General features: G+C 40.3%; 1 protein-coding gene across 1 annotated transcript; it reads left to right on the top strand.

The window, feature by feature from the left end:
- Positions 1-7,402: 7,402 nt before the first annotated feature.
- f9a (coagulation factor IXa) lies at positions 7,403-10,858 on the top strand (the record flags this gene model as incomplete). Its single annotated transcript, XM_084549688.1, is given in 9 exon segments — positions 7,403-7,413; positions 7,415-7,497; positions 7,740-7,927; positions 8,016-8,040; positions 8,148-8,261; positions 9,147-9,281; positions 9,355-9,674; positions 9,782-9,905; positions 10,269-10,858. Coding segments are annotated over 9 exon segments (1,590 nt in total).
- Between the last annotated feature and the right edge of the window lie 1,982 nt (positions 10,859-12,840).

Below are 12,840 nucleotides of genomic sequence, written 5' to 3' on the forward strand. Positions count from 1 at the left end.
CTAAGCACCTTCAAACTAAATGTTGAATTCGAAGCTTTTACAGTTTCTATCGCAGAAATCATATAGAAGTAAGACTTACACTAGCTTACATGGACATTTCTGTTAGTACTGTGGCACACATTGTATATAAAAACGCCCCTCCCACACATTGTTGATGTTTTAAAATCAACTCTGAGTTCAGTATTCATTCAGCTTAACAGAAATCAAATGTACCCTCACTGCCCTTATTGTCTTTTCATCCAGGGCTCCAGTATGATGTAATGTGCAAGTGCAGATTGTGGAGGAAGTTCTTCTTGTGGGAGGCACTTTTGTGCATTTGGGTGGGTTAATTGTTATTTCCATGAGCGTTATGTAAGCCAGCGAGATGATGGAGGCTTGGTATTCCAGGGAACAACAAATCACTCAAGGCAGCACAATGGCATTTGGTGAGAAAAGAAGAGAATGCATGAGCCGTCCTTGTTTGTGTGGGTTTTCTCTGGGTGCTGCTGTTTACTTAAAATCAGTAAGCCATGCAGTTTAAACAGGCTTGAGGCTGTAAACTGAAGACGAAGAATAGGATTGGTAAAACTCTACAGATCTGTGGCAGGGTGACGTTATGCCATTATAGTGAGAATATATATTGCATGTACTGTAATATATGGTGTCAGGTAATGCTACATCAAGGCTCTGCAATTCCGCTCTCCAAAGATAATTAGGACAAGTTAGGCCTATATTATATATGGTACTATGTATTGTAGGCCTTGCTTATTGTCATATATTACAGCCCATACAGTTCAGCAATGAGTCATTAGCAGATGTTTTCTCTTAAAGGAAATTATGTGAATCAAGCTCCACATTTTTCAAGTAGATATTTTTCATTCGCTTTTGCAAGCTACAGCCCTCTCTTCGCTTTAAGTGTGTATTCATCATGGCAGTTCAAAATCAATTTTCAATCGCATGTAACAGCCACACATCCCATCAACACTCTGAGCTCACTTATAAATCAGTTCAACAGGATGACAGCGCAACATTGGACCAGCCGCTTGATTTGCTGCTCGCCCGGACTAACAATCACTCAAGGTGATATTTGTGGAGGAGCCAGTATGTGGTGCTAAGGATCAGTCCCAAAGATCATTCCCTGGGACAAGCAGTCAGGTGTCGGAGGGTGATTAATGCTCCAGTATTGTGCAGCCGGGTTCGCCGTCCGCCCCTGACTGTGTGTGTTAGCCTGATTCAAGCTCTGAGTGTGGCTGATAAGGTAATCAGGCTGGTTCTGTTACAGGCGTGCTGACAGTGGATACAAGCTGGTATCGAGGAGGTCAAGGGGTGTTTGGAGAATTTGTAACAACAGAGAACTGAAGGCAGACAGCAGAGTAAATTTGGGGCTTATTCAGTTAATATAAGACACGGTAGCGATGAAAATAGATTTAATTCCCTTGAACACACTTAGGAAGTTGTTACCTTAGATTATGCTATTGAAAGCAGCTGAGGTCAGTGCCATATGTGTTAGGTATCAGGTGTAATATCCACATGTTGATCATAAAGAAATAATAATGTAGCACAGTGGCAAATTCAAGGTAGTGAAAGCCAAGGACCGAAAATGAAAATGAAGGCTGTGCACGTGTTGTCCTACCGTTGTGTGTATGTATCCACAGGCCCTCACATAAAAGTGATGGATTTCATCAAATGCCATTAAAGGACTGTTGAACATGCTCATTTATCTCTGAGTCTCAATGAGCTCACGCAGATTAATATCATTTTCAAAGGTCAGGACGGAGTCAGCAAGTTATTTCAAAACCAAACAGGTCAGGGTCAAAAGGTAAGACGCAATGTCGTATTTCTCACGGCCCTCCATAACACGACACATAATTGACTTGGCCCCTCACCAGATTGCATTTTTATATCTCTCATGTGACGGAGTTAGGGCACATATTTCATCTGTTGGACAGATGATCTACATGTATGCGGAGCATCTGACACACATGAGGCCTTCATCCCTACACTGGCAGGTGAGTAATCTTCACCTTTTAGCAGGAGAAACGTGGAATTGTTATTATGAGAAATCCATTTTAGTCGTCTCTACCTTATTTGCTCTATGGAGTACAGCTTTTTGCACACAAAAAAAAATATTTTTTGACATTCATCAGGAAAACAGTGAGCTGACCAGGAGGGATGGGAGCTCCACTTTTCATTAACGGTGGCTGAACATGCCTGAGCCGGCAGCGTCTGTCAGATTGGCTGCATCACGGCTCACAGAACCAGGAGTGGATTTAAGCTCTCGTTTTTAAGGAACACACAATAGTACTGTGTTTCTGGGTCACTGTCTGTAAGAGTTAGCTTAGCTACACACACTACTGCTAACACTTAATGCAGCTCATTTATTTATTTTTTTTAATTCATCTTTGTTTGCCCAACAAAAGCACCCATAACTTTTACAAATTAAGCTAAACCTGTTCCCTGATTAGACCAAGCATGACCGGCCCACTGAACCTTACCAGGTTTGACAAGCTTATACCAGAGTGGAAAAACACAAGCGGAGCATTTTACTACCATTTAAGTATTTCATGGAGTTTGAAATCATATTACTTTATTAATCAATCAGATTATTTCTCACTTTAGTAAATGATTTGTGAAAACGTCCACCATATGCAGAATAGTTTCATAAACAAGTCATCCTCAAATATGATAAAGCGACAAAAAAGACATTTTAAACTTGTTTATATTTGCTGTTTCCAGGGATTTTTCTCTCTCTCTTTTTTCTTTTTTACATTTACTGGCAGGATTTCATCTGAAAGAGCTCCAATAGTCTGCTTAAAAACTATTGCACTGCAACTGGTGTTGTAAGCCGTTAAATCCGAACACCACCTCTCATTTTTCAGGCAAATAAATAACAACTGGTAAAATGTCAGTGTTCGCCTTGCATGGGCAAGCAGGGGAATGGCTGCAAAACATCAGGCTTTGAAATGACAGAAATGACCGTGCTAATTAACGGAGCGAGACGCTCTGAAATATCACATTCACGTTAATGTCAATGACTTTATCATTAGGGAAGGGGGTGGGGGCTTCTTTGAGGACCACTGTGTACAGCTCCCTGACTATATACAATTCTTCTTTCAGGCTTTGAGTGCAACACTAGATATAAACTCTACAAAAAAAGAAAAAAACATAAAAATAATATCAGTAATAGTTCCAGAGATCTAAATCACCAGTAATCAGTTAATCTGCCCTCAGACAATGGCTGAAACACTGTTTTTTCCACAGATCATCAATTCTGCTTCCTTTCATCACCACAAATGTTACTGTAAAGAAATCACTTCAGGAATTCTCAGAAATATGTTATTTGCTCGTTCAATGACAACAAGATGAGAAAATCCATACCACTCTGACTTCTCTACAGGCAAGAAATGCTAGCTTATCTTAGCACACAGACTAGAAACAGGGGGAAACTAGCTAGCCTTGGATAGCTTTGTCGCCACCTGACTGCCTGGATTAAACAAGATATATACCAATCAGGTATAACATTATGACCACCTTCCTAATATTGTGCAGGTCTCCCTTGTGCCTCCAAACCAGTTGTAACTCATCAGAGAATGGACATGGGCCTTCTGAGGGTGTCCTGTGGTGTCTGGCAACAGAATGTTGTTAGTGGGGGCCTTTGGGTCCTATGGGTTGAGGGGAGGGGCCTCTGTGGATCATCCCACAGATACTTGATCAGTTTGGGATCTAGTAAATTTGGAGGCCAGGTCAATACCTTGTGCTGTTCTTCATGTTTGTTGAGTTGTTCCTAAAGCGTTTTTGTGTGTGTGCCTGTGTCAGGCTGCATCCTGCTGGGGATGACATTGCATTGTCACAAGATGGTCAATGTTATTTCCTTCTCCTGTCAGTGGTTTTAATGTTGTGGCTGATCGGTATAACCTGTAAAGGTTGTAGTTAAAGCCAGACTCGCTGTTCCCCCCTGTGTCTAGTGTTTATGTCCAACAGAACCATCTCGTGAACTAAAATAACCTTTTGACTCCACTTTAAATGTTGTGATCATTTTAGACATGCACAATCTGTGCTGGATGAGTGAGCAGCTAAGTTTCCTCTAACCGACAGTGGGCCAGTTATTCAGCTTTGGCTCAGAGGGGAAAGGGTGATCATAAACTAATGTAGATAAAAAATGTGCTTGCATGTCATCACTGCATTTCACAAGAATATTGCACGTTATGCCCTGAAGAAGCCCTGAGGGAGCGGCTGATATAACTACTGTAAGTTCTTCCCTGGGGCCACAACATATTCTAGTATCACAAGTATTGCACCGATCAAATGTCAACCTTTTTAAACTCACCAACACTGAATTTTTGTACATAACACGGGCTATAATGTTTCACATATAGTATAATAGTACAAAACACAGGGTCTAATGAGGAGGCCCCTCCCAGTTACTACAGTAACTACAACTTTTTTGACTTATAATACTCTTACTGACACTACATCGCTAATTTATTTTCTGATTATTCTCTAGATTGAAAGGCAGATTGCATAAGATTATAAAAATATCACAAGAGAGGATTGTCCCAAAGCAAGCTGCTTTCGTTTGAGCTCTACTGTACAAAAATTCTGGTTCAAAGATGAGACAGAGAAAGAGAAGGTTTTACCACAGCTAAACATAAGCTCTCTGCAAACGACTATGTGTCCCTGGTGAAAGACTGAGGTCTGTGCTGCCTGATCTCTCTGACAGCCCTGGAGATACGGTACAGTAACAATCGATAGCACTGAGCAAGCATCAGAGTTTTTATTATCTGCTGGGTCCTGACTTGATCCCCCGCTGTAGTGACTAATCTAATTGGAGTCGACACAGACTCCCAAGCTGTGTGGTGCTGCCAAAGAAAGACAGAAGACAGAGATGTCAGGGAGATCCTCATAAATCAATAGCCAGTCACATTTTACTTCTTCTATCCGTTCACACCGTCCATCTAAAACAGTCTAGTTAGGCTGCTCGATTCACAAGTCATCACCTCCGCTCTAAAAGCTATAAACATGGTTTCTATTTTCTCCTGCACATACTGTAGTAAGCCCAGACAATGGTCTGTATTCATTCTGCTATCAAACTAGGCAGAGAGACTATGTGGAAAGTATGCCAGTAGAGTTATCAAGCCCACAGAGCTCAGCAACAGACTTACATTTAGAAATATGACTCAGCGGGGGCAGTGCACAGTTAACATGCAATAATGTTTTGGACTAAAGTTGGAATGAAAACATTCTATTCAGAAAACTGTGGTAATATTTATTGGAGACACTGAATGTCTGGAATAATATTGTGAATGAACATGAGAATCCTCCTGGTAGAAAAGACTGAGGAGTTCTTGCACTGAACAGGCAGTGTAAATTACTCAAGTATGAATTATTCAGTCTCGATTCGATTAAGTGAAATATAAATGCCTTCAGTCAATAGTTGCCTACACTTGAGAAGACTTTGGACTCCCTCTGGGGGGATTCCAGAACCGGTGATGGGTTGCATTTTATATGCCAGACCACAAAATGACACCGGAGTTAAATCTTCATCTGACATGCTGAATCAGCGCCTTTCGACCACATCATCATCTAGAGTACTGATCGGTCTTTTTGATTGATTATGAAAGGTTTTGAGGACAAAGGTGAAAAGAAATAAGTCTTACCAGTTTGACTAATTTTCAGGCTGTGGCCTGTTGTGCAGAATCTTTAGACATTGCGTGCACCATAGAGCATAATAGCAAATGATCATATCATCCAATCAGCTCTGGGTGTTCTGACGATGGGTTATGGCATATCTGGTGAATGAAAACATCAGATCACTATGGCAACAGATAACTGAAGGGCAAAGCTTCCATTTTAATTCAATGCATCCAGAAATCTGACTGTGTGACAACGCCCCACGTTAACACAGCAAAAACAGCAGTTAAATAGCCAAAGTTAACAAGTTAACACCACGCAAGCTGTGACCTCTGTGGCAAACACACACTGTAAACTTTGGCAGACTTGAGCACTGTAATCTGACTGTATATTATGCATTCAATATTTAAATGTATTCAGCTGTAACCTGACAAGGATAAACAGGGGGAGCAGCAGCTGAAGATGAAAATAAAGATGAAACAGGTAAGTCATGCTTTAAATTTATGGGCCTGTGGCTTTAACCTTGTAAAGATTTGGGAGATTGGGAAGTTAAAACTGACTGCACATTTTTAATTGTGTTTATATGTGTTTATATGTAAAATCTTGCTTAACTATCTTTATCAACATATAAAACAACTTACTATATGCAGCCTGTATTTAGAAACTCCTTTTCTACACAGCAATCTTCCTCACACAAATATTATACAGTAAGATCACAAAAATATGATAATAATTGATTATTGATGGATTGGTGTCAGGACTTGGAGGGGTAAACTTTTTGACAGCTACACAAATTTGCCATTATTTTTGGTCCATTTTTTACTACCCTGTCAATGGCATCAGGTTGTGATTGTTTGTAGGACTGATAGCTAACATTACTGTTAGTCTGCTTAGCGGCTTAGAAGTTCAGTGAATCACATCGACCTCACATATTGTACCCACATCCTCAACGATTACTCTCAGTTACCTCTGATTGTTTTCCTCAGCTCTGGTGTATTGTGTCATAGGCTCCGTGCTTTCTCTCTGCTGCAGTGAAGCATAATGGGAAACATGATCCTGCAACCAATCTTTATTATTGTCTTGTACTGCGGTGTATTTCTGCCATCTTGTGGCGTGAAGCTAAAAGTACAGTTTACCTTTTTTTTTTTTTTTTTTAATGGTCTGACCAACACAGGAAGGAAACTGCTAATGTATCAGTATGACGACAGGACACAAATCTGTCAAACTAAATAGAACATTTTCATGTATTTGAACCAGGAAGCACAATACTGATGGAACAAATACCGCATATTGTGTAGTTCTTCGTTATTTTAGTACTGAAAGTATTATACAAAATTCACAAATGAAAATTAACTGATGTTGAAATTTCAAGTAATGTATGTATTTATATACATTAAATAGGATTATACACTGTTGCCCATAAAGTTGGGATAAAAATTTTTTTACCTCTTCTCATGAAATGATTTCACTATTTATGTAAAAACAAATGGAAATAAAATGAGGAATGTGTCTGAAAACAAAATGATTCCAACTTTACCACTAATTAGTACACACTGTTCTCTTAGATATCTGTAAACTGTGATCTAAGAGTCTGATTGAATGATGGTTAATCCTCGATTGTGAAATTGGATAGTGTTGGTTACTTTACTAATAAACAAACATGTAATCAGAGAATATCCCCGGTGTCTCTTTCTGAGTGTTGATGTTAACACACTAGATTTTCCAGACAGTCTGACTGTTTTTCTCTGAACAAACACAATCGTGTGCAAACAGAGATTTGTACTTTGGAGTGATGGTTCAGTGTGTCTGTCAGGGTGGCACAGAAGTTTGGAATGGCACTAGTTTCTTGGTGTTTGCTGCTTTTGGGCGTTCAGCTGGGCGCTGGAGGTATTATAAGACTTTCTTTGACGCTGACAAATTATTGCTCTCCAACTTCTTGTTTGTTTTAGTTGTGTGCTTATCCCAGTGCTACTTAGCTTTATGTAGTAGTGTTGTAATTACATGTGAGAAGTGGAGAATTGTTGTTTCTTTCTTTACAACAATATCTCTAACGTTCGTGTATTTGTTGTCGTGGCCTGCGACATGAAAAATTAAATCGACGTCTCTATACGTTCTTTCCCCGTTTGTAGTCCCTGCTCCAGCCGTAGACCAAGTGTTTCTCTCCGGTCAGGCAGCTGGCAGCATCCTGCAGAGACACAAACGTCATAACACTGGTCTGTTTGAGGAGCTGCTGCAGGGCAGCCTGGAGAGAGAGTGTATAGAGGAAGCGTGTGACCTGGAAGAAGCTAGGGAAACCTTTGAGAATGATGAAAAGACAGTGTGTATTTGTTTAATTTGGTATTATTTCACCCACATTTTACATCTTTGTAGACTGCAATCATCTTTGGCTTTCCTCTGTTTTTTAGATGGAGTTCTGGGCGGGATATATAGGTAAGAGTGTGTTTAATAATTGAATGTGTTATTTTTTTGGAGAGGACACTGTGTTCATGTCAGGATGTTAAATTACATTTAATTTATTACCTATTTAAAATATTTAGATGGCAATCAGTGTGCATCCAGCCCATGTCTGAACCAGGGGTCGTGTAAAGACCACCTTGGCTACTACACCTGCACGTGTGCGCCTGGGTTCACTGGAAGAATCTGTGAGATTGGTAAGTGGATGTCCTGTGGTTAAATTTAAAAATGTGATCAAACTAAATTTGATTTTTTCGCTTCATGACCCAAATGTATGATATCAGACGTGATCAGATCCCAGTCTCAAAGGATAAACAGCCAGATGCCTTTTTATCTCTTATCGTTTCTAAATTGAATCAGTGGCTTGCATCAAGCTGCTTTTAGGCTCCAAAATTAGATTGTTTCTTTTTTTTTTGATCATCTAAAAACAGCAGCTGAAACGCCACCTCTGTGCACCGTGACTGCACCTGACACCTCACATTTTTATTTGACAGTGTTGTAGGTGCCCTTAAAGGTTAGGTTTTCAAGTCTGTCGTAAAACAACAGTCATGCAGTGACGTAAATATTGAAAGAAGATTTGCTTGTTGTAATCATTCCTCCTCTTCGTCAAGACCATCTAGACATCTATTCCTGAAGTGCTTCCATTATAAGTGATGGTTGACAACATCAGCCCTTGTTCTGTGTGAAAATACATCACAGCGATGTTCTTAAGAAAAGATTTAGTGGATGTCTTCCACAGTTTAAATCCCTTCTCTGTGAACAACTTCAACTTCTACAAGTCAACGCATAAGCAATGTCTGGGAAAACAAAAAGAAAAAAGTTTTGTACTAAAAATACTTTGATTTAACTCAGACAGCTGAAGTCTTAAACATATTTTTACACAGAATGTGGACTGTGAAGTTTGGCCCCATTACTTACTCCGGAAGCACGTTTGTAAGGCATCTTTTATTGAGCAGTGTGAACAGAAGGAATGATAATGTGGGGTGATAATACTGGTGTCTTACTCTAAATCTGAAAGAAGACATGTAATTTTATATATAGTAATTAGAAAATGGATTTGATGTGCTGTTCTTCCTTCTCAGTCATAGCAAAAAGGTGTGATGTGAACAACGGCAATTGTATGCACTTCTGTGACTCGATGGGAACCTTTGGAGCAAAATGCTCCTGTGCGATGGGGTACAGGCTGATGTCGGATGGGGTCAGCTGTGAACCAAAAGGTACAGCCTTAATGAACATCTCTGCTAAATGTCAAATGAGTCTTAATACTGCAATATTCTTTCCTCACATCAGGTGAATTCCCCTGTGGCAGAACTGCCCTGGCAGAAGTGAGCAAAGCATTCACAAGGTCGCTGGTCAACTATGAGAATGCAAGCCTGGAGAACACCACATCACTGACCACAGACATGCCCACTACCACGTCCCCTCCCTCAACTCCAGCCGCCACCACAGAGCCTTTCCGTCCCACGGAGCACTCTGTAAGAAGACCATCTCGAAAGAAACTGCCCCTGTGGGTGTACAGTGAAACTGAAGTCCCCTCTGAGCGGCCGTCAAAGCCGTTTAAACGCATTGTTGGTGGTGATGTGGTCGTTCCAGGAGAGATCCCATGGCAGGTATTGTATGGAAGTATCTAATGCATGTTACAGGAAGAGCATATGGGAAAGGAAACAGCTGCAGTGTTTTCAGTTTCCTATAGCTATTCACAGCCTCTTTTATTCAGGTAGCCTTGATAGCACGTCCCACTGGTCAATTGTTCTGCGGGGGCTCGATTCTCAACAAACACTGGGTTATCACTGCTGCTCATTGCCTGGAGGAGGCACAAGGCTCCTTCTTCATCAGAGTGGGTAAGAATCTAATGGAGTAAGGAATAATCAGTCGACAGAAAGTTTATCATCAACTCATTTGATTAGAGTTAAATCATAGAAGTTAAGAAGGAAAGCTTTGTTGTAGGATTTGCTGCTTTATTCTTCTTATGTGATAGGAAAGTGTACACAGATTTAAATGTGACCTTTCAACATCTTCTATCACCTCATAGTAATCATTTAAATAATCAAGAAAATAGTCTGTAGTTTAGAAGCTAATACATATTTTCAGTCATTTTTACTTTGAAGGATACATTTCTTTGTCATCTACCTTTAGACATCCGTGTCGTGTGTTATTGTAGAGTAATATAGGAAATCAGTGATATTTGACATCTCTATCTACAGGGGAGCATAACATCTACATCAAAGAGGGAACGGAGCAGGATTATGAAGTGTCGGAGAAGCACATACACCCACGCTACAACGCAAGCGAGAGCTTGTACAACCACGACATTGCCCTGCTGTATCTTGACAGCCCCGTGGACTTCTCAAAAACAGTGCGGCCCATCTGCATAGGCCCCATGGCTTTCACTGAGGCTTTAGTGAAGGAGTCCTCCCCGGCCACGGTCAGCGGCTGGGGCCGAACGCGCTTCCTCGGATCCACGTCTAACGTGTTGCAGAAGGTCGAGGTTCCCTTCACAGATCGGACAGAGTGTATGCTCAGCAGCAGTGCCAGGATCACTCCCGTCATGTTCTGTGCAGGATACTATAATGAGGCCAAAGATGCCTGTCAGGGCGACAGTGGAGGGCCTCACACGAACAGTGTTCATGGCACGTGGTTCCTGACGGGCATCGTAAGTTGGGGGGAAGAATGTGCAAAGGAAGGGAAATATGGTGTGTACACTCGAGTGTCTCTTTATTACCGCTGGATAAAACATGTTATGGGGTTAACGAGACAAAGGCTGGTAGTTGATGTTGAAGATCCCGACCTCTGAATTAGAAAGACAATGGATTTTAAACATACACCTGCATTGTAATGAATTTGAAGTTGTAAAAACACCAATGATAGTGTCGGAGATGACCTACATTTTTAACATACCTGAGCAGTAGAGTTTCTAGATGCTGCTGAAAAGATGTGTGTGCTTAAGAAAGCAGTTAGATATGTTGCAGACAGCTATTTGGAAAGAAATATAAATACATAATGTGTAATGTACTTAAATAATAATAAATTCCAACATGCAAATTAACCACAGAAGCCTGTTTTAAAGAATGCCTGAGTAAATGATAAGATATGGGTATGTATAACTTTTTTGATTTAGTATGTCCTTGCACAGAGTGTGTATATTTGTCACTTGTCACTTCTGCTGGTAAGTGATCATCAGAAATAGTCTCTTTAAATTATTTGTGAACAAAAGCTCGCAAAAAAAGTTAGAAATGATAAAAGAAAGTCCGCATAAATTTTATTTTATTATAAGCCAGCCTCCATCATAACAAAACTGCAGAAATAATTGATTAAATCAGGGTGTATGAAAAAGCCTTAGCTTTCAGCCAAACATATCACCAAGTTAAAACAGCAGTTATTAAATTATTTTGATATTTTAAAAAACAAAAAGAATTATTGCAATAAATACAGTGTTTTCATTTCATTATTTTTGCAGAACCAAAGCTTTACAAAAAGAAGCCAGTGCAGAGCAGTGACCGTCTAATAGTACAAACCTGCCCGTTGTTCAGTTGCCATGCATTTTCATCGAAAGAAGAGTTCAGCAACAAGCGTAGGCTACTTGGCTCATCTGGATACATAATATTTCAAGCAGTTGTTTTTGTTTTCCAATTTGGAAAATCTGTGCAAATTCTGCAGCATTTTGGATTGAAATGACAAAGGAACCATCTGATTTTGTTATATAAGCTGAAAGGGGAAAATAAAAAGGGGTGTTGTGGAGTCAAGCATAGCTCATGTAAATATATGGAGACATAATTTCATTTGGGACTACACCAATACCTCACAATATGAAGGAACAACATGACAGCAAAATAAATAAATTAACAACATAGGAAGTATGTAGTGCGCAGCAGCCCGTGCTGCTTTCTATACTCATTTCCATATCAAACGCAGCGTATCAAAGGCAGGCTTCCGACTGGGGCCTCGATTTGATGTGGTAAATTCATATAAGTCTGCAATCAATATTTAATTAAGTGTTAGACACAGAGGGTACATTTCATGTTGGCTGTATGATCCCTTTTAATGGGAAACGCAAGCTTAACTGAGCTGTAATGCTGTGGAGGATACTGGCTCTGTGATGAATGAGTACACAGCAGAATCTTCTTCACTGCTTCTCTTCCTCTGCCTCACTCACGCTTGTCTGTGCTGTGACTGACAGTCAGCTACCAAAAGATCCTGAGGAAAATGACAGTATTTCACGCTCTGCGGCACGCGCCTCCCATTTGTCTATGGCACACACAGAGGAATACGCTGCCATCAATCTCCATCGTGTTCGTCTGTGTCTTACATTACCATCATCGACGCATGAACTGCTGCCTCCGTGCAGGGGGTATATGTCTCCCCTGCCTCGGTGACACATCATACATTCATGAACAAATAAAGGTAAGGACAGCAAGAATAGGGTGAAGTACACAGTAAGAGAGGTAAAGAAGCAAGCACAGAATGCATTCAGTAGACAATAGGTGGCTTTTTAGTTTCAGTTGCCCTTCCACCTCATTAAAGTGCCTTTTGAATATTTCTGAGGTCAGTTTAAAGCAAGGACAGAGCATTTGACTTTGCAAACAGTCTATGCAAAAGACTCTGAAAGAGCAGGAATTAAAAAAAGGCATTATGGCATGGCACATTTTGGCATTTTAACTCCCAGACTGTACAAGAGCAGTGCCTTAAAGAACGAACAATGGAGAGTGTCAACTAACCACACAAAGATGAAACTCCAAGATACAATGAATTTTAAAAATGACACCATATATACGTACA

The sequence above is a fragment of the Chelon labrosus genome (genome assembly GCF_963514085.1).
Source record: "Chelon labrosus genome assembly, chromosome: 8".
NCBI classification, from domain to species: Eukaryota; Metazoa; Chordata; class Actinopteri; order Mugiliformes; family Mugilidae; genus Chelon; species Chelon labrosus.